The sequence below is a fragment of the Thamnophis elegans genome, chromosome 17, assembly GCF_009769535.1.
Source record: "Thamnophis elegans isolate rThaEle1 chromosome 17, rThaEle1.pri, whole genome shotgun sequence".
NCBI classification, from domain to species: domain Eukaryota; kingdom Metazoa; phylum Chordata; class Lepidosauria; order Squamata; family Colubridae; genus Thamnophis; species Thamnophis elegans.
Window position 1 is genome coordinate 10,105,346 of NC_045557.1, and position 21,563 is coordinate 10,126,908.

General features: G+C 50.9%; 1 protein-coding gene across 1 annotated transcript in view; it reads left to right on the top strand.

The window, feature by feature from the left end:
* Positions 1-21,563, top strand: part of LOC116520165 (neurexin-2-like) — a 275,896-nt gene that overhangs the window by 245,077 nt on the left and 9,256 nt on the right. The window contains exons 7-12 of the mRNA XM_032234316.1: positions 1,401-1,784; positions 3,148-3,351; positions 7,272-7,298; positions 13,921-14,040; positions 16,039-16,420; positions 18,666-18,856. Coding sequence (XP_032090207.1) covers positions 1,401-1,784; positions 3,148-3,351; positions 7,272-7,298; positions 13,921-14,040; positions 16,039-16,420; positions 18,666-18,856 — 1,308 coding nt within the window. The remainder of the gene's footprint in view (positions 1-1,400; positions 1,785-3,147; positions 3,352-7,271; positions 7,299-13,920; positions 14,041-16,038; positions 16,421-18,665; positions 18,857-21,563) is intronic.

The window sequence follows — 21,563 nt, forward strand, 5'->3', positions numbered from 1 at the left end:
TTCACTCGGGATCTTCAGGAACCCCTGGCTTAAAACCTATTTTCCCATAAGATCCCGTGATTTCAACAGGATCTCTGACCATTCAGTTACTGCTCCGGCATAACAAGCTTGGTTCATGATAGCTCTGGTTAGCTTTGGTGCGGCTGACGGTGTCCTTAGAATCCTGGAGGTTGATTGACGGCTGAAGGGATTGTGGAAAACAGGGGAATGTTGATACAGGCTGTTAAATAAGCTCCCCGTTGGGAGAGCGAGCGCGTTCAGAGAAGCGTTGTGAGAGTTGTGTTGGAGAACACACAAACCAGCATACAGAGACACTGCAGTTTAAATAGGCTTTTACTTTCGTGGAAATAGAGGTATCAGAGTCCATCAAACAGTCCAAGTCGTACACGGATAAGACCTTCAGTCATCTGTTCTGACCCCCCTCGTTCCACACCAAAGCACACTCTGAGCCAGAGATAAATTGCAGCATTCAATTAACAGACAAACAGGTCCTTGGCAGCAACCCAATACAGACAAGCTTGGGCAGCAATAAACACAGATAAGGCTTGGCAGCAATCCAGCCTGCCAAGCTCATACAAAGTTCTCCAACATTCGATGCTGTGTTGACTTCTGCAAATAGGGTGTGTGCACAAGTAGCCTTTTTATAGTCTGGAGCCTAATGACCATCAGCTGAGTGCAATTACCTCCTGTAATTGCATAATTGTTTCTGACGCCTAGTAGCTCTTCGATGGCGTGCATCCAGGAACAACTCACTACTGGCATCCGGCTCACTCTCCCTTGTCTCCTCCCCACTGGTCCAAGGCTCAGGTGCCTCCTAGTGGCCAACCAGCCTTTCTGCGCCCTGCTTGGAGTCGGAACCCTGTCCAGGGTCCTCCACATCCTCCAGAGCTGACTCATAGGGGCCCTCTCTGTTGGAATCTGGTGGCAGCTCCAACGGCTCCTGCTGGGCCACAACAGTCATCAATGTCTTTCAGTTAAGGGATAATCCAAATAACATAGTCCAGTAACATATAATCAGTCCAGTAGTCAAAGTTTGCTAACAGTTGCAAAACTTACAATAGCTCATGGCACTTTCTAACAGCCAGCTTCCAAAAACACTCAGATCAGATCAGCATCTAACAAACAGAGAGCTAACAGTTATTCTGGCTCCCTCTTATGTCCGATTGAGGAAAAACAGCAACCAATCACATTTTGCAGTATGACTTAAAGAAACAGGTACAACATTGTTACATGATTTATATATTGCCAACCCAACCGTTAGATTATATTCCTAACACAGGCAGTCCTCGATTTACGGCCACAGTTGAGCCCAATGGTGAAATCCAGAAACCCAGCCAAGGGCTCCTCTTCCTTTGATCGAATGGTTCCTTCTGTTGACCTTGAGCCCTTCCCTCCCCCAGGTTCCATCTCGGTCAACAGCCGCAGCACCCCCTTCCTGGCCAGTGGGGACAGCGAGATCTTGGACCTGGACAGCGAGATGTACCTGGGGGGCCTCCCCGAAAACCGCCTGGACCTCATCCTGCCCCCGGAGGTCTGGACGGCCTTCCTGAACTACGGCTACGTGGGTTGCGTGCGGGACCTTTTCATCGACGGCAAGAGCCGGGACGTGCGCCGCTTGGCCGAGGTGCAGAGCGTCTCTGGGGTCTCCAGCTTCTGCTCCCGGGAGACCCTCAAGCAATGCGGCAGCTCCCCCTGTCACAACGGAGGCCTGTGCCGGGAGGGCTGGAACCGCTTCATCTGCGACTGCTTGGGCACCGGCTACCTAGGCCGGCTGTGTGAGAGAGGTGAGGAGGGGGTGGTGGGTGGGCTGGCGGGAGGCCACCGGAGCTCTCAGGCTGGGTTCACACAACCTCAGGGACTGGGCTGGCTTGAAGTCTGGTGGTTGCAACCCCATGGCCATGATCAGGCCTAGTGGTGAGCTTTCTCTGAATCAAGGGCTCCTTTCCTTCCTTCCTTCCTTCCTTCCTTCCTTCCTTCCTTCCTTCCTTCCTTCCTTCCTTCCTTCCTTCCCTCCTTCCTTCCTCCCTCCCTCCCTCCCTCCATCTTTTCTTGCCGTCCTTCCTGCCCTCTGCCTTCCTTCCCCTTCCTCTTAAATTCTCCTCCCACCCTCCCTCCTTTTTTGCCTTCTTTCCTTCCTTCTTACCTCTCTCCATCTTTTTTGCCTTCCTTCCTTCCTTCCATCTTTCCTCCCTTCCTTCCTCTTTTCTTTCCTTCCTTCCTGCCTTTCTTCCTCCCTCTTTTCTTGCCGTCCTTCCTACCTTACTTCCTGCCTGCCTGCCTTTCCCTTGCTGTCCAATTCTCCTTCCTTCTTCCCTCCCTCCTTCCCTCCATCTTTTCTTGCCATCCTTCCTGCCTTTCTGCCTTCCTTCCCCTTCCTCTTAAATTTTCCCTCCCTCCCTCTCTTCTTGCCTTCTTTCCTTCCTTCTTGCCTCTCTCCATCTTTTTTGTCTTCCTTCCTTTCCTCCCTTCCTTGCTCTTTTCTTTCCTCCCTCCCTCCCTCCATCTTTTCTTGCCATCTTTCCTGCCTTTCTGCTTTCCTTCCCCTTCCTTTTAAATTCTCCCTCCCTCCCTTTTCTTGCCTTCTTTCCTTCCTTCTTACCTCTCCATCTTTTTTGCCTTCCTTCCTTTCCTCCCTCCCTTCCTCTTTTCTTGCCATCCTTCCTGCCTTTCTGCCTTCCTTCCCCTTCCTTTTAAATTCTCCCTCCCTCCCTTATCTTGCCTTCTTTCCTTCCTTCTTACCTCTCTCCATCTTTTTTGCCTTCCTTCCTTCTTTCCTCCCTCCCTTCCTCTTTTCTTTCCTTCTTTCCTGCCTTCCTGCCTTTCCCTTGCTCTCCAATTCTCCTTCCTTCCTTCCACCCTCCCTCCCTCCCTCCCTCCCTCCCTTTTGTTTAGTGAGTAAGTATATTTCCTGAAGGCAGAAAATAGGTTGTTTCAATAGCTTTGGGGTAAAGCAACCTCACTTCCCTCACCTGCACCTGATAGGTAGAGAGGAGAGGTATTCACCCAGCCTGCTTTGATTTCCCCACCTGGCTGGGGGAGTTCTGAGCTATGACATTCCCACGCCTGGAAGTGGCTTAGGCCAAGCGTCTGCTTTTATTCTCCATTCTTACCTGCCTTTCTTTTCTCCCCCCCCTCCCCCCTGGACAGAGGCCACCGTGCTCAGCTACGACGGGAGCATGTACATGAAAATCATGCTGCCTACGGTCATGCACACCGAGGCCGAAGACGTGTCCCTCCGGTTTATGTCGCAGCGAGCGTACGGCTTCATGATGGCCACCACCTCCAAGGAATCGGCCGACACGCTTCGCCTCGAGCTGGACGGGGGGCAGATGAAGCTCACGGTCAACCTAGGTAACCCCTGCTGGCCCTGGCCCCTCCCAGGGGCTGGTGGTCCCCTCCTCGGCCTCCAATTATCTCTGTCCAGGGAGCCACATGGTGGGTGGGTGGGTGGGTGGGTATGTGAACCTCACACGGCTTCACCAGCAGTTTTAACTCTGGCAGAGGAATCATCAGAAAAACCTGCGTGTCACAATTGCAAAATCCACCTGCTTGGGTGCGAATGGAAACCCGTTCACTGCCTTGGACACGAATGCAGAAATATTACACTTTGGGCTGCTTGTTTTGGGAGGGCTGGAGCCGCTTGCAAAAGCCCCCATCCCAGAGGGGGATACTCGTGAGTAAAAGCCCCCCCCACTTTGTAAGGAAGGACTAGCGAGGTGCAAAATGTTTCAGATTCTCAGCATTTCCTCTTCCCATCCTGTTTTTGTCTCGTTTGGATGAATTGAAATTAAACCAAATTGGATGAAAGCATTTTTTTTTTCCTTTTGGGTGACACAAACCCATAGAGACGAGGTGGCTCAGTGGCTAAGACACTGAGCTTGTGGATCAGAAAGGTCAGCAGTTCGGTGGTTCGAATCCGCGTAACGGAGTGAGCTCCCGTTGCTTGTCCCGGCTTCTGCCAACCGAGCAGTTCAAAAGCAGGTGAAAAATGCAAGTAGAAAAATAGGAACCACCTTTGGTGGGAAGGGAACAGCGTTCCGGGCGCCTTCGGCATTGAGTCATGCCGGCCATATGGCCACGGAGATGTCTTCGGACAGCGCTGGCTCTTCGGCTTTGAAACGGAGATGAGCACCGCCCTCTAGAGTTGGGAACGACTAGCACATGTGTGAGGGGAACCTTTACCATTACCTAATTTCAAACGATTGCTAAGTCGCTAAGTGAGGACTACTTGTAAAAATAATTCAAACGCTCTCTTAGTCAGGACTAATGATCACGCCCCGATGGATTTTTTTTCTTTTACTCATGAGTAATCCCATGGATTTCCTGGAAGAGGGTTTTGCCTGCTTTTTCAGCAAATATCACTAATCATTGCAGTCGCGAATAAAACCCAGCCAGAAATAAGGGTGCCTAAAGCCAGCAGCCGAATGCCTGATCTCTCTTTCCCTGGTCTTTTCCCCCTGGGGCACTTGGAGATCCTGCTGTGATCCAGGTGGATTTTGATTCCTCAAATATAACCCACCCACCCACATACACACCCACCCACCCAAATCTACTCAGATTTCTCTGCACCTGGGGTGGGATGAAGGATTCTGTCTTGGGAAGAGATTCCATCAACTAGCGTCCCCCCTTTGAGGGTCAAATGTGGTGCAGAGTTTAAGCCTCTTCCTTGGGTGCTTCTACTAGCCAGGGAAGGGCAGCTGTCCTCTCTCTCCTGGCCGTTAGACCACCGTTTTCGTGGCTGGGCTGAGAGAGAGAGAGCTCGTTCTGCTTCCTGGATGCCTCCCATCCCCTCTCGTTGTGGGTTTTTGACCCTTCATCGGTGCATAAACAGCCAGCCCAGAGCAAGCAGCCACAGGGACCCAAACTCAGTCTCTCTCTCTCCCTCCCCCCCTCTGTCTCTCTCTGTGTGTGTCTCTCTCCCTCCCTCCTCCCCCCTCTCTCTCTCTGTCTCTGTCTCTCTCTGTTTCTCTCTCTGTCTCTCTCCCTCCTCCTCTCTCTGTCTCTCTCTGTCTGTCTCATTCTCTCTCCCTCTCCCTCCCTCCTCCCCTCTCTCTGTCTCTCTCTCTCTGTCTCCTTCTCTCTGTTTTTTTCTCTTTGTCTCTCCCTCCCTCCCCCTCTCTCTGACTCTCTCTCTCCCTCCTCCCCTCTCTCTGTCTCTCTCTCTGTCTCTTTCTCTCTGTTTCTCTCTGTGTGTTTCTCTCTTTGTCTCTCTCCCTCCCCCTCTCTCTGTCTCTCTCCCTCCCCCTCTCTGTCTCTCTGTCTCTGTGTGTGTCTCTCTCTCCCTCCCCCCTCTCTCTTCCATCTCGCTCTGTCTCTCTCTCCCTCCCTCTCTCTCCTTCTCTTTTTTCTCTCTCTGTCTCTCTCCCTCCCTCCCCCTCTCTCTGTCTCTCCCTCTCTGTCTCCTTCTCTGTGTTTCTCTCTCTGTCTCTGTCTGTCTCCCTCCCTCCCCCTCTCTCTGTCTGTCTCTCACTGTCTCTCTCTCCCTCCCCTGCTCTCTCTCCTCCTCTGTTTCTCTCTCTGTCTCCCTCCCTCCCCCCCTCTCTGTCTCTCTCTCTCTCTCTGTCACTCCCTCTCTGTCTCTGTCTGTCCGTCTTTCTCTCTCTGTCTCTGTGTATGTGTCTCTTTCTCTGTCTCTCTCCACCCCCCACCCCACCCACAATCTTCCCCATCTTGCTTCCCAGCACATTCTCCCCCTCCCAAAATAACCCTGGGGATTTCTGCTTTTCCCACGAGAGACGTTTCCCGGTCCTGTGGCTGCTTGCACCCACTGCTCTGCCGAGGTTGACGGCGCGCTGCGTGGCCTGGCTGTGCAGCTTGCAGAAAGGCCGTGGGTGGCAGCCCTTTCGCCATGGGGTGGGTGGGTGGGAGCATTGAGTTGGGGTGGGGTGGGGAGGAAAGGCTGCCACTCCCCAATTTTCCCCCCTTTCTCTGCACAGCTAATCATGACAAGGGAGCCGCTTGCCAGTGCCGAGGGAGCCCCAAAAATCAATGGGAGGAATAAAAATCCGCAGCATTCAAGATCGGCATCAGAAGCTTCTCCTGGCTGGTTTCTCATGGCCATGGGACACACACACACACACACACCCTTCCCCGTAACTTGGGATTGTGCCGAAAACTGCTGTTTTTAAATGCTTGCAATGGCCAGGGGCCCATTTTGAGCATCGTTCCCTGGGCATCCGTGGTAAGGAAGGCTGCATGGCAGCCTCTCTCAACCGGAGTAACTTTGAGGAGGGTGGACTTCAACTCCCAGAATTCCCCAGCCAGAAAGCTGACCTCATTAGGCACTGAAGATGCACGCACCCATTGTTGCGACCCACCAGTGGCCAATGGAACTGGCAGCAAATACAGACAGTGAGGAGGGTTGGGGAGGAACCTGGGCCAGTCCTGGAGTCTGGGGAAGGCTCTGAGGAGGGCGCTGTGTCGGGGGCAGAGTGGGGGCCAGGGCCGTCAGATAGTTATCAGTGAGGCAGAAGAACATCTGGAGCCTGTTCCCAGGGTGCGCATGCACAGAGTTGCCAGAGGAAGGGAACAGCTAAAGAACAGTGGTCGACTTGGGAGGAAGGCCACAGGGGGATGGTGAATGGCCCCTCCCAGAGGAAATAAAAGAGGAGCAAAAGGGGAATGGAGTTTGCAGGAGAGACAATTAGTTCACTTAATTGGTTCGTGACTCTCCGAGACTCCTGGCCAAGTTCTGCAGAGATCAGCCTGGCAGCTCTCCAAGCCAGATAAGGTCTGTGACCGTAAATCCTCCCTTGAAAGACTTTGCTGGATGGGAATGAGCAGAATTCACAGTCATTTAATGAAAGGGTTTTTTGTCGGGACAACAAGGAGTTTGCTTGGGAAGCCTCGGTCAGATCACCCATCCTGCTAAAACCGCCTGCCGTCCTTCGTGCAGAGGTCAGCTGTGCTGGCTGGGAAATTCTGGGAGTTTGGCCTTAAAAGTGGCCAAAAGGTTGAGAAACACCGGCGTTAGGTGGGTCAACCGACCTGCCTTCGCCCTCGTTGTGTACAAAACAGCCCACAACCAAATTGGGGTTTGTCTCTTTGTGTCACGGATCGAGGGGCTCCCACCTGTCCCCCAGTTGGCATCCTGGCACCCTCCTCTACGCCAAGGCAAGTGTCTCCCTTGTGGCGTCGCCCGTCCCCGGATGGTGGCCTGCATTGCTGTAGTTTTTTTTTGGGTGTTTGGTGACAAATGTTTCCTTGAAGGATATAAAACTCTCGTTCTCTTCTCTCTCTCCCCCTCCCCACCCCGCCCCACCCCGTCTCAGACTGTGTCAGGATAGGCTGTAACCCCAGTAAGTTGCCTTCTCATTGTTTTTTTCTTCTTCTTCTTTCTCTCTCTCTCTTTTGGAATCTTTCTCTTTCTTTCTCTTTCTCTGCATCCATGTTTTCAAGCCTTCCTTTTTCTTCAGCTCGCTTGCTTTGAAACCCGCAGTTGTGGGGGAGGGGCTCCCCTCCCCCCCCCCCCCCCCGCAACCCTCCCTCCGCTTGGGTCTTGTGCAAGGGGAAACACGTCTGTGCGTGTGCGTGTTTGCATGTGTGGCTGTGGAATGAGGGGTGGCGGGAGGCTTTTGAAAGGAGAAGACGGGGCCGAAAGATGGGAGAGGAGATGGGGGGAGGCTGGAGAAACCGATCTTTCAGAGGGGAAAAATAAAATGGGAACCGTGGTGCTCTCTGAGCTTGGTGGTTTCCTTGCAGACGTCCCATGACCCAACTAGGTAACATCATCAGTGCTAGAAGGGGGAGGAGGAGGAATGTGGGATCTTTGGTGGTTTCCTTGCAGGCGTTTCATAACCCAACTAGGAAACATCGTCAGTGCTAGAAGGTGCCGTTTAACACCTAACAATGACAGGGCGTGCGGCTGAATAGAAACAGAGAGTGATCGCCACTCCCTGCCAGCACTGATGGCGTTGCCTAGTCAGGTAATGAGACACCTGTGGGCTCCTCGGTTTCCCTCGGAGCTTGGGGGTTTCCTTGAAGAAGTTTCATGACTTGACTAGCTAACATCATCAGTGCTAGAAGGGAGGAGAGTTTGTGGAGAAGGAGGAGAGAGGAGGATTCTTGGTGGTTTCCTCGCAGACATTTTGTGACCCAACTAGGTAACATCATCAGTGCTAGAAGGTGGAGGAGGAAGAACGTGGGATCTTTGGTGGTTTTCTTGCAGAGGTTTCATGACCCAACTAGGGAACATTGTCAGTACTAGGAGAGGAGGAAGAGGAGGAGGAGAAGAGGAGAAGGAGAAGAGGAGGAGGAGGAGGAAGAGGAGGAGGAAGAAGAGGAGCAGGAGGAGGAGGAGGAAGAGGAGGAGGAGCAGGAGGAAGAAGAGGAGGAAGAGGAGGAGGAGGAGGAAGAGGAGGAGGAGGAAGAGGAGGAGGAGGAGGAAGAGGAGGAGGAGGAGCAGGAGGAAGAGGAGGAGCAGAAGGAAGAGGAGGAGGAAGAGGAGGAGCAGGAGGAAGAAGAGGAGGAAGAGGAGGAGGAAGAGGAGGAGCAGGAGGAAGAGAAGGAGGAGAAGGAGGAGGAGGAGGAAGAGGAGGAGCAGGAGGAAGAAGAGGAGGAAGAGGAGGAGGAAGAGGAGGAGGAGGAAGAGGAGGAGGAAGAGCAGGAGGAGGAGGAAGAGGAGGAGCAGGAGGAAGAGGAGGAGGAAGAGGAGGAGCAGGAGGAAGAGAAGGAGGAGAAGGAGCAGGAGGAGGAGGAAGAGGAGGAGCAGGAGGAAGAGGAGGAGCAGGAGGAAGAGGAGGAGGAAGAGGAGGAGCAGGAGGAAGAGAAGGAGGAGAAGGAGGAGGAGGAGGAGGAAGAGGAGGAGCAGGAGGAAGAGAAGGAGGAGCAGGAGGAAGAGGAGGAGCAGGAGGAAGAGAAGGAGGAGAAGGAGGAGGAGGAGGAGGAAGAGGAGGAGCAGGAGGAAGAAGAGGAGGAAGAGGAGGAGGAAGAGGAGGAGGAAGAGGAGGAGGAAGAGGAGGAGGAGGAAGAGGAGGAGGAAGAGGAGGAGGAGGAGCAGGAGGAGGAGGAAGAGGAGGAGCAGGAGGAAGAGGAGGAGCAGGAGGAAGAGGAGGAGGAAGAGGAGGAGCAGGAGGAGGAAGAGGAGGAGCAGGAGGAAGAGGAGGAGCAGGAGGAAGAAGAGGAGGAAGAGGAGGAGGAGGAGGAAGAGGAGGAGGAAGAGGAGGAGGAAGAGGAGGAGGAGGAGCAGGAGGAGGAGGAAGAGGATGAGCAGGAGGAAGAGGAGGAGCAGGAGGAAGAGGAGGAGGAAGAGGAGGAGCAGGAGGAGGAGGAGGAAGAGGAGGAGCAGGAGGAAGAGGAGGAGCAGGAGGAAGAAGAGGAGGAAGAGGAGGAGGAAGAGGAGGAGGAAGAGGAAGAGGAGGAGCAGGAGGAGAAAGAGGAGGAGGAAGAGGAGGAAGAGGAGGAGGAGGAAGAGGAGGAGCAGGAGGAAGAGGAGGAAGAGCAGGAGGAAGAGAAGGAGGAGGAGGAGGAGGAGGAGGAGGAGGACGACGACTGTGGGATCCTTGGTGGTTTCCTTGAAGAAGTTTCATGACCCAACTAGGTTACATCATCACTTGTAGAAGGGGGTGGGTATAAACAAATGGCTTGCCCTGTCAGTCTTGGTTGAAATGATGATGTTAGCTAGTCAAGTATATGTGAATATACTTAAATGTTCTGGAAAGAGTGCAGAGAAGAGCAACCGAGAGGATTAGGGGGCTGGAGGCTGAAACATAGGAAGAACGGTTGCAGGAACTGGGCCTGGCTAGTCTAGGGGGGAGAAGGACTTGGGGGGGGGGGACCAGGGTAGAAATATTCCAGTATTTGAGCAGCTCCCACCAAGAAATTATTCTCCAAAGCACCTGAAGTCAGACAAGAAGCAACAAATGGAAACCCATCCAGCGGAGAAGCAACTTGGAATGAAGGAGGAACTTCCTGACAGTGAGGACAATTAACCAGTGGAACAGCTGGCCACCAGAGGTTGTGGGTGCTTCATCGTGGAGGCTTTTAAGAAGAGATTGGAGAAGCCTTTGTCTGGAATGGCATAAGGTCTCCTGCTTGAGTAGAGGGCTGGACTAGAAGATCCCTTCAGCTCTATTCTCATTGATTGATCTGATTGATTGACTGACTGACTGACAACGAGAACAATTAACCAATGGAACCGCTTGCCACCAGAAGTTGTGGCTGCTCTATCACTGGAGGTTTTAAAGAAGAGGCTGGACAGCCGCTTGTCTGAAATGGCCTAGGGCCTCCTGCATATTATAGTGGTGGATTCATTAGTAGCCCAGTGATTATTGATTAGGCAAAAATGAACAGAGGCAGGACGGGGGTCCCTTCTTGTAGGTGACCCCACAGAGATGGGGTGCAAGGCCTGTGATTCAAGAGGCAGGAAACACCTCTCCAAGCAGAGATGTCAGCGTTCCAAGTACCATGAAGAATTAAATCAGAGTCCAAGGCAAAACGATCCTTAAAGTTCCAATTTAATAAAGCAGACATCTTAGCACATCTGTGTAAATCCCAATTCTGGAAATGACATCAGAATCCCACCCAGTTAAAAGTTCATGATCTTGTACCCACACTCACAATCCATCACATGGTCTCCTTCTTCCACCCTGGCATCCACACCCAGCTGCTTCCGGTCAGGTGCACTGGTGCGGAGACAAAGGATGACCTTGGCTTCTAGTAAAGAATGAAAAACAATACATTCCACAGTCTCACTCCTGTCTATTCCCCCCTCCCATCAACTATACTAATGAAACAGCATATTGAAATAAGAGAAAGTGTGGCAGGCCAAAATTTTAAAAGGAATATAAATGCACTCACATGCAAGTGGCCATGAGTTCCACATCTCAAAAAGGAAGTTCTTTTCGAAGACTGACATTTTCTTTCATTTAGCTCTGAAAAGAGGACCCCAAAGGTCGAACATGGCGAGGAAGGGAGAAAAAAATCTCCCCCTTTGCACATTTAAAAATTTCTCCGTATCTCTCCGTTCCTCCTTTTGCCGCGAGGTTAAAAAAAAAAACTCCAACGTTTTAATCTTTTCTCCCTACTGGAATTTTTCTCTAATCCTCCTAAATTACAAATGCAAGTCTGTTTTTTTGCAATATTTCTTCTTCTTCTTCTTCTTCTTCTTCTTCTTCTTCTTCTTCTTCTTCTTCTTCTTCTTCTTCTTCTTCTTCTCCTTCTCCTTCTCCTTCTCCTTCTCCTTCTCCTTCTCCTTCTCCTTCTCCTTCTCCTTCTTCTTCGCTTACGGATGCAAACCCAGAAAATTTGATCCCTCTTTACGGTATCGGAAGCAGATTTAGAAGAATACAAAGTCCATTGGGCACAAAAGGAGCCGTGAATCGGTGGAAAGGGATGGGGGGGAGACCTATATCCTTCCATGCAGCTAACTCCAGCCCCCCCCCCCCAAAAAAAAACCCCACACAGGAGCAACCTAAAACTACCCAGAATCTTGCGGGTGGGCCCTTTGGGGTGAAATGGCTTGTTTCTCGCAGCCTGGATGGTGCACCGATTCCTTGAGACACAGACCGTCAACAAAATGCACATTTGGGGTAGAACAGGGAGGTGGGGGAAATTATAACAATTTCAGGACCCGTGGACTTCAATTCCCAGAATTCCTTGAGCCAGGTATGGCTGGCTCAGGAATTCTGGGAGTTGAAGTCCACAAGTCCTAAAGTTTTCATCGTTGGTCACCCCAGTATGGGTCTAGTTAAGGGCACCAAACTCAAAACCGAGAGGCTCTGGATTCTGATCCTGCCTTAGGGTCTTGTTGCTAAGCAAGTGTGGGATTCAGCCGGTTCACATCGGTTCAGGAAATCCGGGTGTTAATTTTGCATCCGGTTCGACGAACCGATTGTCGCAAGGACCGGCTGACTTCACCCACCCACCCCTCCCAGGAGTCTGGGAGGGCGAACAACGGGCCTACTGGAAGTATTGGAAGTCCAGAAATTGGCCTGTTTCTGGCCTCTGGAGGACCTCCGGAGAGGCCGTTTTTGCCCTCCCGGAGGCTCAAGCTAAGCCTCCGGTACCTGGAGAGGGCGAAACCTCCCCCCACTGTGGTGCAGGAGGCCAGGTAGCCCACATCTACCATGGTCACGGCCACCCAGCAACTGGGCAGAGAACCGGTTGCTAATATTTTTCAATCCCACTCCTGTTGCTAAGCCCCAGTGGCATCCAGTTTTGGGTGCCAATTTAGTTGAGAAGCCTCCTTGTTTGTTTCTGGGACTAAAGACGTGTGAGAATGTGCACAGCTTTACTATATGAGACAACCCAGGAGCAAATAGATCAAACAGAGGTTTGTACTTAAATAGTAGTTGCATCTACAAAGACTATATACATACACATTCTTTAGTCAGACCTCAAACGAAACAACAATCAGCAATTACAGCATGGAAGCACACATGGAGCAAGAGATATGCCTCCAACAGGGCCTCTTCTTATTACAGGCTCTTAAAGTGATCTCAGCCCAAAAAATCTTGCTGACTCATTCCCAGCATTACATCATTGTAGCAGCTGGTCAGCTCTTAAATCTTTACCCTGACAACACCTCTTTCTTCTTTTCCGTGGATATTTCTCATCTGCCCCCAAACCCATAATGCAAAGCCTCCTGAAGCCAGGGGATTGCACGGCAATGATTTTTGGCAAGTTTTCCCCCAGGAGCTGCAGGGGAGAAAGCTACCTTCGTAACTGCTTCCTTTCATCGTCTTCTTGACTTGCTCTGAAGGGTCAAGATACAAGTACAGAAAGACCCTCCCCCACCCGGAGGCCTTGGCCAGGATCTATCCCCCTCTACCCCCAATCCCCTTTTTTACTAGCCCCCCTCCCTCCTCTACAGAAGCCTGCCTGGCTTACAAGAAGAGACTGGAATGTCATTTGTCAGCAATGGTGCAGGGTCTCCTGCTTGGGCGGTGGGGTTGGACTAGATGACCTCTAAGGTCCCTTCCGACTCGGATCATCTAAATTTAAATCAAGACCAGGGACAGGTATGCCTTGGCCTGTAGAAGGATGCTCCGGGCTCACACCTGTTGTCAGGGGAGCTTGGCTGCAAAATTCCGGACACCCACTTAATCCTTAGAGGCAGGTGAGTCGGGGAACTGGCAGGTGCTTAGAGATGGAGGGGATGGGCTGTTCTAGGTGTGGGGTTCTGGAGTCTGGGGAATTCTGGGATCTGACTTTTAAAGGAGAAACACCCATCTAAAGTGTGCATTTATGAAAAAAGGTTGCAGGAACTGGGTACGTCTAGTTTAATGAAAAGAAGGACCAGGGGAGACATGATAGCAGTCTTCCAATATCTCAGGGGTTGCCCCAAAGAAGAGGGAGTCAAGCTATTTTCCAAGGCACCTGAGGGTAGAACAAGAAGCAATGGGTGGAAACTAATCAAGGAGAGACGCAACCTGGAACTAAGGAGAAATTTCCTGACAGTGAGAACAATGAATCAGTGGAACAGAAGTTGCCTCCAGAAGTTGTGAATGCCCCAACACTGGAAGTCTTTAAGAAGATGTTGGACAACCATTTCTCTGAAGTGATGTAGGGTTTCCTGCCTAAGCAGTGGGCTGGACTAGAAGACCTCCAAGGTCCCTTCCAACTCTGTTATTCTATTCTATTCTATTCTATTCTATCTACCAAAAGGTTTGATAAGGGATTAAGGTGGCTGCACCCACACCAAGATGGGATTTGTTTAAATGCCCATACTTGCTTTCCGAGAGCTCTGTGTGTGCATGTGTGTGTTTGTGTGTGTAAGTGTGTGTGAGGGTACACACCCCAGGAATGAAAGGTGCTGTGAAATTGTTGGCTGGGGATTCTCTGTCTCTGGGGCTGCATTCCCTAATGGGGGGAGAGGGGAGGTTTGGGGTTGTCAGTGGGAGGGCGCGGAATCCAGCCGCTCTCCGATACCCCCTCCCCCCCGAAAACAGCTGCCTCTTGACCTCACCGTCCTGCCCACAGGTAAAGGGCCAGAAACGCTCTTTGCTGGCCATAAACTCAATGACAACGAGTGGCACACCGTCCGGGTGGTCCGGCGTGGGAAGAACCTGCAGCTGTCCGTGGACAATGTCACCGTGGAAGGTAAGCCAGAGTGGAACAGATGCTTGTGATAAAAAGCGTGTGGGTTCACACAACTCCTTAGGCCAGTGTTTCTCAACCTTGACAACTTGAAGACGTCCAGACTTCAAATCCCAGAATTCCCCAGCCAGCATTGCTGGCTGGGGAATTCTGGAAATTGAAGTCCGGACGTCTTCAAGTTGCCAAGGTTGAGAAACACTGCGTTAGGCCATGGGTCTCCAACCTTGGCCACCTTAAGACTGGTGGACTTCAACTCCCAGAAGTCCACCAGTCTTAAAAGGGCCAAGGTTGGTGACTTTGCTGGCTGAGGAATTCTGGGAGTTGAAGTCCACCAGTCTTAACGTGGCCAAGGTTGGCGACTTTGCTGGCTGAGGAATTCTGGGAGTTGAAGTCCACCAGTCTTAACGTGGCCAAGGTTGGAGACCTCTCCCTTAGGCTACAGAAAGATGGGTTAATTGGCTGGATTTAACTCTATAATGCAGCTCTCTGGACCCATTCCAGGTTTGTCCGCCATTCTGACCGCAGGTAGTCCTCGACTTATGGCCACAATTGAGAGAAACCACAATTTCTGTTGCTAAGCAAGGCAGTCGTGCCCGATTTTACGACCACTTTTGCCACGGTTCTTAAGCGAATCACTGCAATGGTTAAGCGAATCTGACTTCGTCCATTGCTGCAACTGTCATAATGTGAGTCGGTTGCCAAGTGTCTGAATTTTGATCAGGTGACCATGGGGATGCTGCAACGGTCGTAAGTGTGGAACACAGTCATAACTTGCTTCTTTCAGTGCTATCTTTCACTTTGAACGGTCACTAAATTAATGGCTGTAGGTTGAGTATACAGGCAATCCTCAAATAACGACGGTTCATTTAGTGACCGAAGTTACAACGGCACTGACAAAGGCGACTTGGGACCAGTTTTTCACACTTACGACTTTTGCCGCATCCCCATGATCACGTCATCAAAATTCAGACATTTGGCGACTGATTCATACTTACGACGGTTGTAGGGTCCCAGGATCACGGGATCCCCTTTTGCGACCTCCTGACAAGCAAAGTCAAATGGGGAAGCCGGATTCACTTAACAACCGTGTGACTCACTTAATAACTTGCAGCAATTCACTTACCAACTCTGGCAGGGAAGGCGGTAAAATAGGGCAAAGTTCGTGTAACAATTGTCTTGCTTAACAACATCCATTTTGGGCTCCATTATTGTCGTAAGTCGAGGACCACCTGCATTTCCCTTCCCTCCACGTTGAGGCCATCCTGTGCATCAGGTGAAGTTGTAATAGAAAGTGCAGCTGGAAAAGGGGCTGCCTGATTTTGGGGCATTAAATAAACACACCTGAGTTCACCTGTGTGTGGAAAAGGAACCGTTTGCCATTCTTGCTTTCTGCCACAAGAGGGCAGCAAGCGACCTCAAAAAAAACAAAAAACTGGCCCTTTTCCTGTCTCAGAATCTCAAACAGTCACCCGCTTTGGCCACTAGGGGGAGATTTAGAACAAGGCATCCAGGAGTGGAAACAAAACAGCTGGATTTTGGTCCAGCTGCCACTCTACAACGTTTAAAAAAAAAACCTGGTTTGCCGTTGTTTGTGGCTTTGCACGCTCTACATAGCCATCCCATTTGTAGTTACACCTCGGGGGGTCCCTGATTGATTGAATGATTGATTGATCGATTGAAATGGTATAAGATCTCCTGCTTGAGCAGGGGGTTGGACTAGCAGACCTCCGAGGTCCCTGCCAGCTCTATTCTGATTGATTGATGGATGGATTGATTGATTGAAATGGTATAAGATCTCCTGCTTGAGCAGGGGGATGGACTAGTAGACCTCCGAGGTCCCTGCCAGCTCTATTCTGGTTGATGGATTGGTGGCGAGGGGGCATTGCCAGTCTCCATGCCCCCCGCTTCCCAATTTAGCCTCTTCCCCGGCGTTCCCTCTCCCTCCTGCGGCCTTGGCATGCTAACATTTTGCCCTCCCCGCCCTTTGCTTGGCCCAAGCAGGGCAGATGGCGGGCGCCCACACCCGCCTGGAGTTCCACAACATCGAGACGGGCATCATGACGGAGCGGCGGTTCATCTCCATGGTGCCCTCCAACTTCATCGGCCACCTGAGCAGCCTGGTTTTCAACGGGATGCCCTACATGGACCTCTGCAAGAACGGCGACATCAGCTACTGCGAGCTCAACGCCCGCTTCGGCCTGCGCAGCATCATCGCCGACCCGGTGACCTTCAAAAGCAAAGCCAGCTACCTGGCGCTGGCCACGCTGCAAGCCTACGCCTCCATGCACCTCTTCTTCCAGTTCAAGACCACGGCCACCGACGGGCTCATCCTCTTCAACAGCGGCAACGGGAACGACTTCATCGTGGTGGAGCTGGTCAAAGGGTGAGGACGGACGGACGGACGGATGGCATTGGCCCTCGGGCTCTGCTGGGGCTCGGCTAGGCTAAGCGTCTTTGCTTCCAGCCCGGCCCCTGGCAACGGCAGTCAGTGGTCAAACTGTGTCCTCTGGCGTGTTGGGGTGGGGGGAGGAAAATCCCATCTCCAGGACAGAATTCCCTCCCCTTCCCCCCCCCCCCCCGCTAACAGCCATTTGCCCACTGGGAGAAGATTCTGTGCCATCCTCATTGCCCACACAGGGTGCCCCCCCTCCCCCAGCCACACTCGTTCATCCATGACAAATTCCACTTTAAAGGAACAACTTCCTACTCCCTCCCTCTCCCTTTTCTTTCTCCTTTCTCATTTCTTCCGTACATCTATCTCTCTCTGCGTGCTTTTTTCCTTCTTTCCACCCAACCTTTCCATCGCTCCATCATTCCTTCTTCCCTCTTTCCCTCTTTTCTTACCCTCCATTCCTTCCTTTCCTCTCTCTTCTTTTCCTCCCTCCCTCTTTCACTCTTTTCCCTTCCTTCCTTCCTTCCCTTTCTCTCCCTTTTCCTTCCTCCCTCTCTCCCTTCTTTTTCTCCTTTCTCATTCCTTCTTTACATCCATCTTGATCCTTGCTTTTTTCCTTCTTTCCACCCAACCTTTCCATTGCTCCATCATTCCTCCCTCCCTCCCTCCCTCCCTCCCTCTTTTGTTACCCTCCATTCTTTCCTTCCCTCTCTCTTCTTTTCCTCCCTCCCTCTCTCACTCTTTCCCCTCCCTCCCTCCCTCCCTCCCTTCTTTCCTTCTCTCCCTTTTCCTTCCTCCCTCTCTCCCTTCTTTTTCCCCTTCCTCATTCCTTCCTTACATCCTTCTCTCTCCTTGCTTTTTCCCTTCTTTCCACCCAACCTTTCCATTGCTCCATCATTCCTCCCTCCCTCTTTCCTTACCCTCCATTCTTTCCTTCCCTCTCTCTTCTTTTCTTCCCTTCCTCTCTCATTCGTTTCCCTTCCTTCCTTCCTTCCCTCCTTCCCTTTCTCTCCCTTTTCCTTCCTCCCTCTCTCCCTTCTTTTTCCCCTTCCTCATTCCTTTCTTACATCCTTCTCTCTCCTTGCTTTTTCCCTTCTTTCCACCCAACCTTTTCGGCGCTCCATCATTCCTCCCTCCCTCTTTCCTTACCCTTCCTTCTTTCCTTCCTTCCCTCCCTCTTCTTTTCCTTCTTTCCTCCCTCTTTCCCCTCCCTTCCCTCCCTCCCTCCATCTTTTCCCTCCCTCTGTCTTTTTCCTTCCTCCCTCTCTCCTCTTTTTAGGAATCCCAACCAAGCCAAATTACCACCTCAGCTTTTCCAACCCCTCCCTGCACCCGCCAGCCTTCCCCCTCTGGGGTCTCCTGCCAAGCTTCCGATGGAGAAACCCACTCAATCCCCAGGCCAGCCCCGGGATCTCCTATTGCAGGCAGACCAAAGAGATGGCCGTGCAGAGTGGACCTGTGTTTACAGAGGTCCAGGCACCAGAGTTTAATCTCCTCCTCTTGCCCCTTTGGAGTTCAGTGGCTGCTAAGGGCTTCCCTCGGTCGGGGTCCCTCGGAAGATGCCCGCTCTGGGTTGGCCTTTTCATTCCCCTGTCAGTCGGCCTCCTGCCTTGTAGGCCAAAATAACCATTAAAAATGGAAATATTGATGAGGCATTGGAATAAAATTCTCCACCTTGGTCAGCTGCTTTTATACCGAGGGTGTGGCTTGGCTGGCTGATGCGAGTCATCTAAAGCAGGGGCGGGATTGAGAAATTTTAGCAACCGGTTCTCTGTTTCGGTTGCTGGGTGAGTGTAACCATGGGGGCTTGGCTACTCAGCCTCCTCACGGCGGCGCGTTTTCGCCCTCCCCAAGCTCCGGAGGCTTTCCCCAAGCTTCCAGGAGGGCAAAAACGGCCTCCTCCAGGCTCCGGAAGCCGGAAATGGCCCGTTTTTCACCCTTCCAGAGCCTCCACACAGGCCCTCCACTTACCTGGCCTGATGAACAGACTGCGTGGAGACCTCTGGGAGGGGCGGGGAAGGGCGGGCGAGGCCAGCCACTCCATGCAATTTACTGGTTCGGCAAACCAGATGTAAAATTAGTATCCACTTCTCCCAATCCGGTGCGAACTGTCCGAATCTCACCTGTGATCTCCTGTTGTAATTTGGGCTGAAAGGTAGAATCGATGGGATTGAATTGAATTAAATATCTTTTCTCCCCCCCCCTCCTGATTCCTCCTGTCCTGGCCACCCGGTAGGTACATCCACTACGTTTTCGACCTGGGCAACGGGCCGTCGCTGATGAAGGGGAATTCAGACAAGCCGGTGAACGACAACCAATGGCACAACGTCATTGTGTCCCGCGACACGAGTAACGTCCACACCCTGAAGATCGACTCGCGCACCGTCACACAGCACTCCAACGGGGCCCGCAACCTGGACCTCAAAGGTGAGGGAGGCCACGGAATTTCCACAGCGGGGGCTGAACGGGCAACCCCTAGCCCCGCGGTCAGAACTACAGAACCCATAAGCAGGGGATACGGGATGGCAAACTCTGCAAGGAATTGTAAGCTGTCAAAGCAGCAATTCCCGGTTTAGACACCAGGGGGAGACAGTTAGGCTCGAAGCAGGGAAAAAAATAGGCCCAAATCTATGATAGTTGATAGAGATTAACAGGGTTGGAAGGGACCTTGTAGGTCATCTAGTCCAACCCCCGGCCAAGCAGACCCTCTTAAATACGCAGCTTAGTAAGGAAGGAATATATTACAGGCAGTCCTTGACTTACAACCACAATTGAGCCCAGAATTTACGTTGTTAAGCGAGACATTTGTTCAGTGAGCTTTGCCCCATCTTACCGCCTTTCTGGACACCGCTGCTAAGTGAATCACTGCAGTTAGGAACACGGTTGTTAAGCGAATCCGGCTTCCCCCTTCGGACTTCGCTTGTCAGAAGGTCGCAAAAGGGGATCGTGTGACCCGTCATAAATAGGAACCAGTGGGCAAGAATCTGAATATTGATCACGTCAGCATGGGGATGCCGCAACGGTCACACCTGTGAAAAACGGTCATAAGTCTCTCTTTTTTTACTGTTGTCGTAACTTTGAACAGTCACTGTGTGAACTGTTGTAAGTCGAGAACTACTTGTCCTCTGCCAGAAATGTGGTGGGGCAAGGACCTATTTAGTCCTTTGCCTTTGGAAGTTGTGGGAGCTTCATGTCTGGAAGCTTCCAAGAAGAGACTCGGCTGGCCTCTGTCAGAAACGGTGTCGGGTCTCCTACTTGAGCAGGGGGTTGGACTAGATGACCCACAAGGTCCCTTCCAACTCTGTTAATCTGTTAACCATCTAGTTTTCCTTACGATACGTTTTATCTTCCGTTTCTGGAAAACACCACCCGATTCGATGACTTCGATCGTGGTCCGCGGTCACCAAAACAGCTGCTTCTAATGCAGTGATTTAGCCAAATGTTTGAGGCCACTTAGAGCATCTGTCCTGGAAGGCCTGATCCTGCTTTGCACAAAAACTAGGAGGAAAAGGAAGAAAAATTGTGTATTGAGCCGTGAAAGAATAATATTACGCAGAGCAACATTCCGCGCAACTTATTTATTCGCGGCTCATGGAGGGGTTGAAAATTAGGCTTTGCAAATTGGCAGAGGGCTCAAATTCAGGGAACACCAAACATCTTGGGGGGCACCATCAGAATCCAGGGAGACCTTAAGAAATTAAAAGAACGGTGGAAACATTTGAAATAACAGAAAAAAACAGAGCTGGAAGGGACCTTGGAGGTCTTCTAGTCCAACCCTCTGCTCAAAACAGGAGACCAAAGGGCCTCCTGCCTCGTCTCTTCTTAAAAGCCGCCAGCGGTGGAGCAGCCACAAGATTTGGATGGCAAGTTGTTCCACTGCTTAATTGTTCAGTAAATTCCTCCTTAAGTTTAGGTTGCTTCCATAAGTTTCAATCAGAATGCAGCTGGAAGGGACCTTAGAGGCCATCCAGTCCAACCCCTTTCTCAAGCAGGAGACCCTATACCATTCCAGACAAATGGCCGTCCAGTCTTTTCTTGGAAGTTTCTCCTTCCTTCCAAATTGCTTCTCTCCTTGATGAGTTCCCATTCGTTGCTTCTTCTGCCTTTCGGGTGCTTTGGAAAATAAATCGCCCCCCTCTCCTTTATGGCAGCCCCTCAAATACTGGATTAATATTAATCACATGAATCATGATTAATGTTAATAATAATAATAGATTAGTATTAATCTCATTCATACCTTTTTAAAATTACTATTCCATTCCTTTTCTGCAGTTTTCATAACACATTCACTGCTCAAATGGAACCGTTCATAGGTTTGTATATCTGGGTGAGAAACACAAACAATATTTGAAAAGCTGAATAAGGATTGGAAAGGACGACAAATCGAGTCCTGGTTTTTTTTAATCAGGGGTGTGTGTGGGTTGAGGAGCTCTTTGGAAATCCATGGCTAGATTTTAGGATGTCAGTGGCCTCGGATTGGAAAAACATTACAGCATTACTTTCTACTTGACATCTAATGAGATTTAACTTTTCATTCAATAATCGGCGTAGGCAGCGAAATCATTTATGGCCCCTTGACTCTCACTGCGATAAAATTGGCTATCTAGAATTAGCACGCTCTAAAAAAAAAAAGATATTGTTATTGATTTAATGGGGTAATTAAAGAAGCACGGATATTACTAGATTATACATTTGTCCGTTGTTAATATTCGAAAATAAATAGTTTCCTGTCTATTGATGGATGGATGGATGGATGCAACTTATACGTTTGCCTCCCTGTGCAAAGAATGATTTTATCTGGTGCATTTAAATACATTTTGCTGAGAAGGCGTCTGGGGGTTTCCCTCTGGCGCACAAAACTTAAGAACTTCTAACTTAGCCCAACCGCTGACTAGGGAATCCATGATAATGGTCTTCCAGTATTTGGGGGGCTGCCCCAAAGAAGAGGGGGAGTCAACTTATTTTCCAAAGCATCAGAAGAAGAAGAAGCAATGGGTGGAAACTAATCAAGGAGAGACGCAACCTGGAATTAAGGAGAAGAGTGAAAACTATTAATCCTAATAGTGAGAACAATTAATCAGCGGAACAGCTTGCCACCAGAAGTAATGAGTCCTCCATCCTTGGAGGTTTTCAA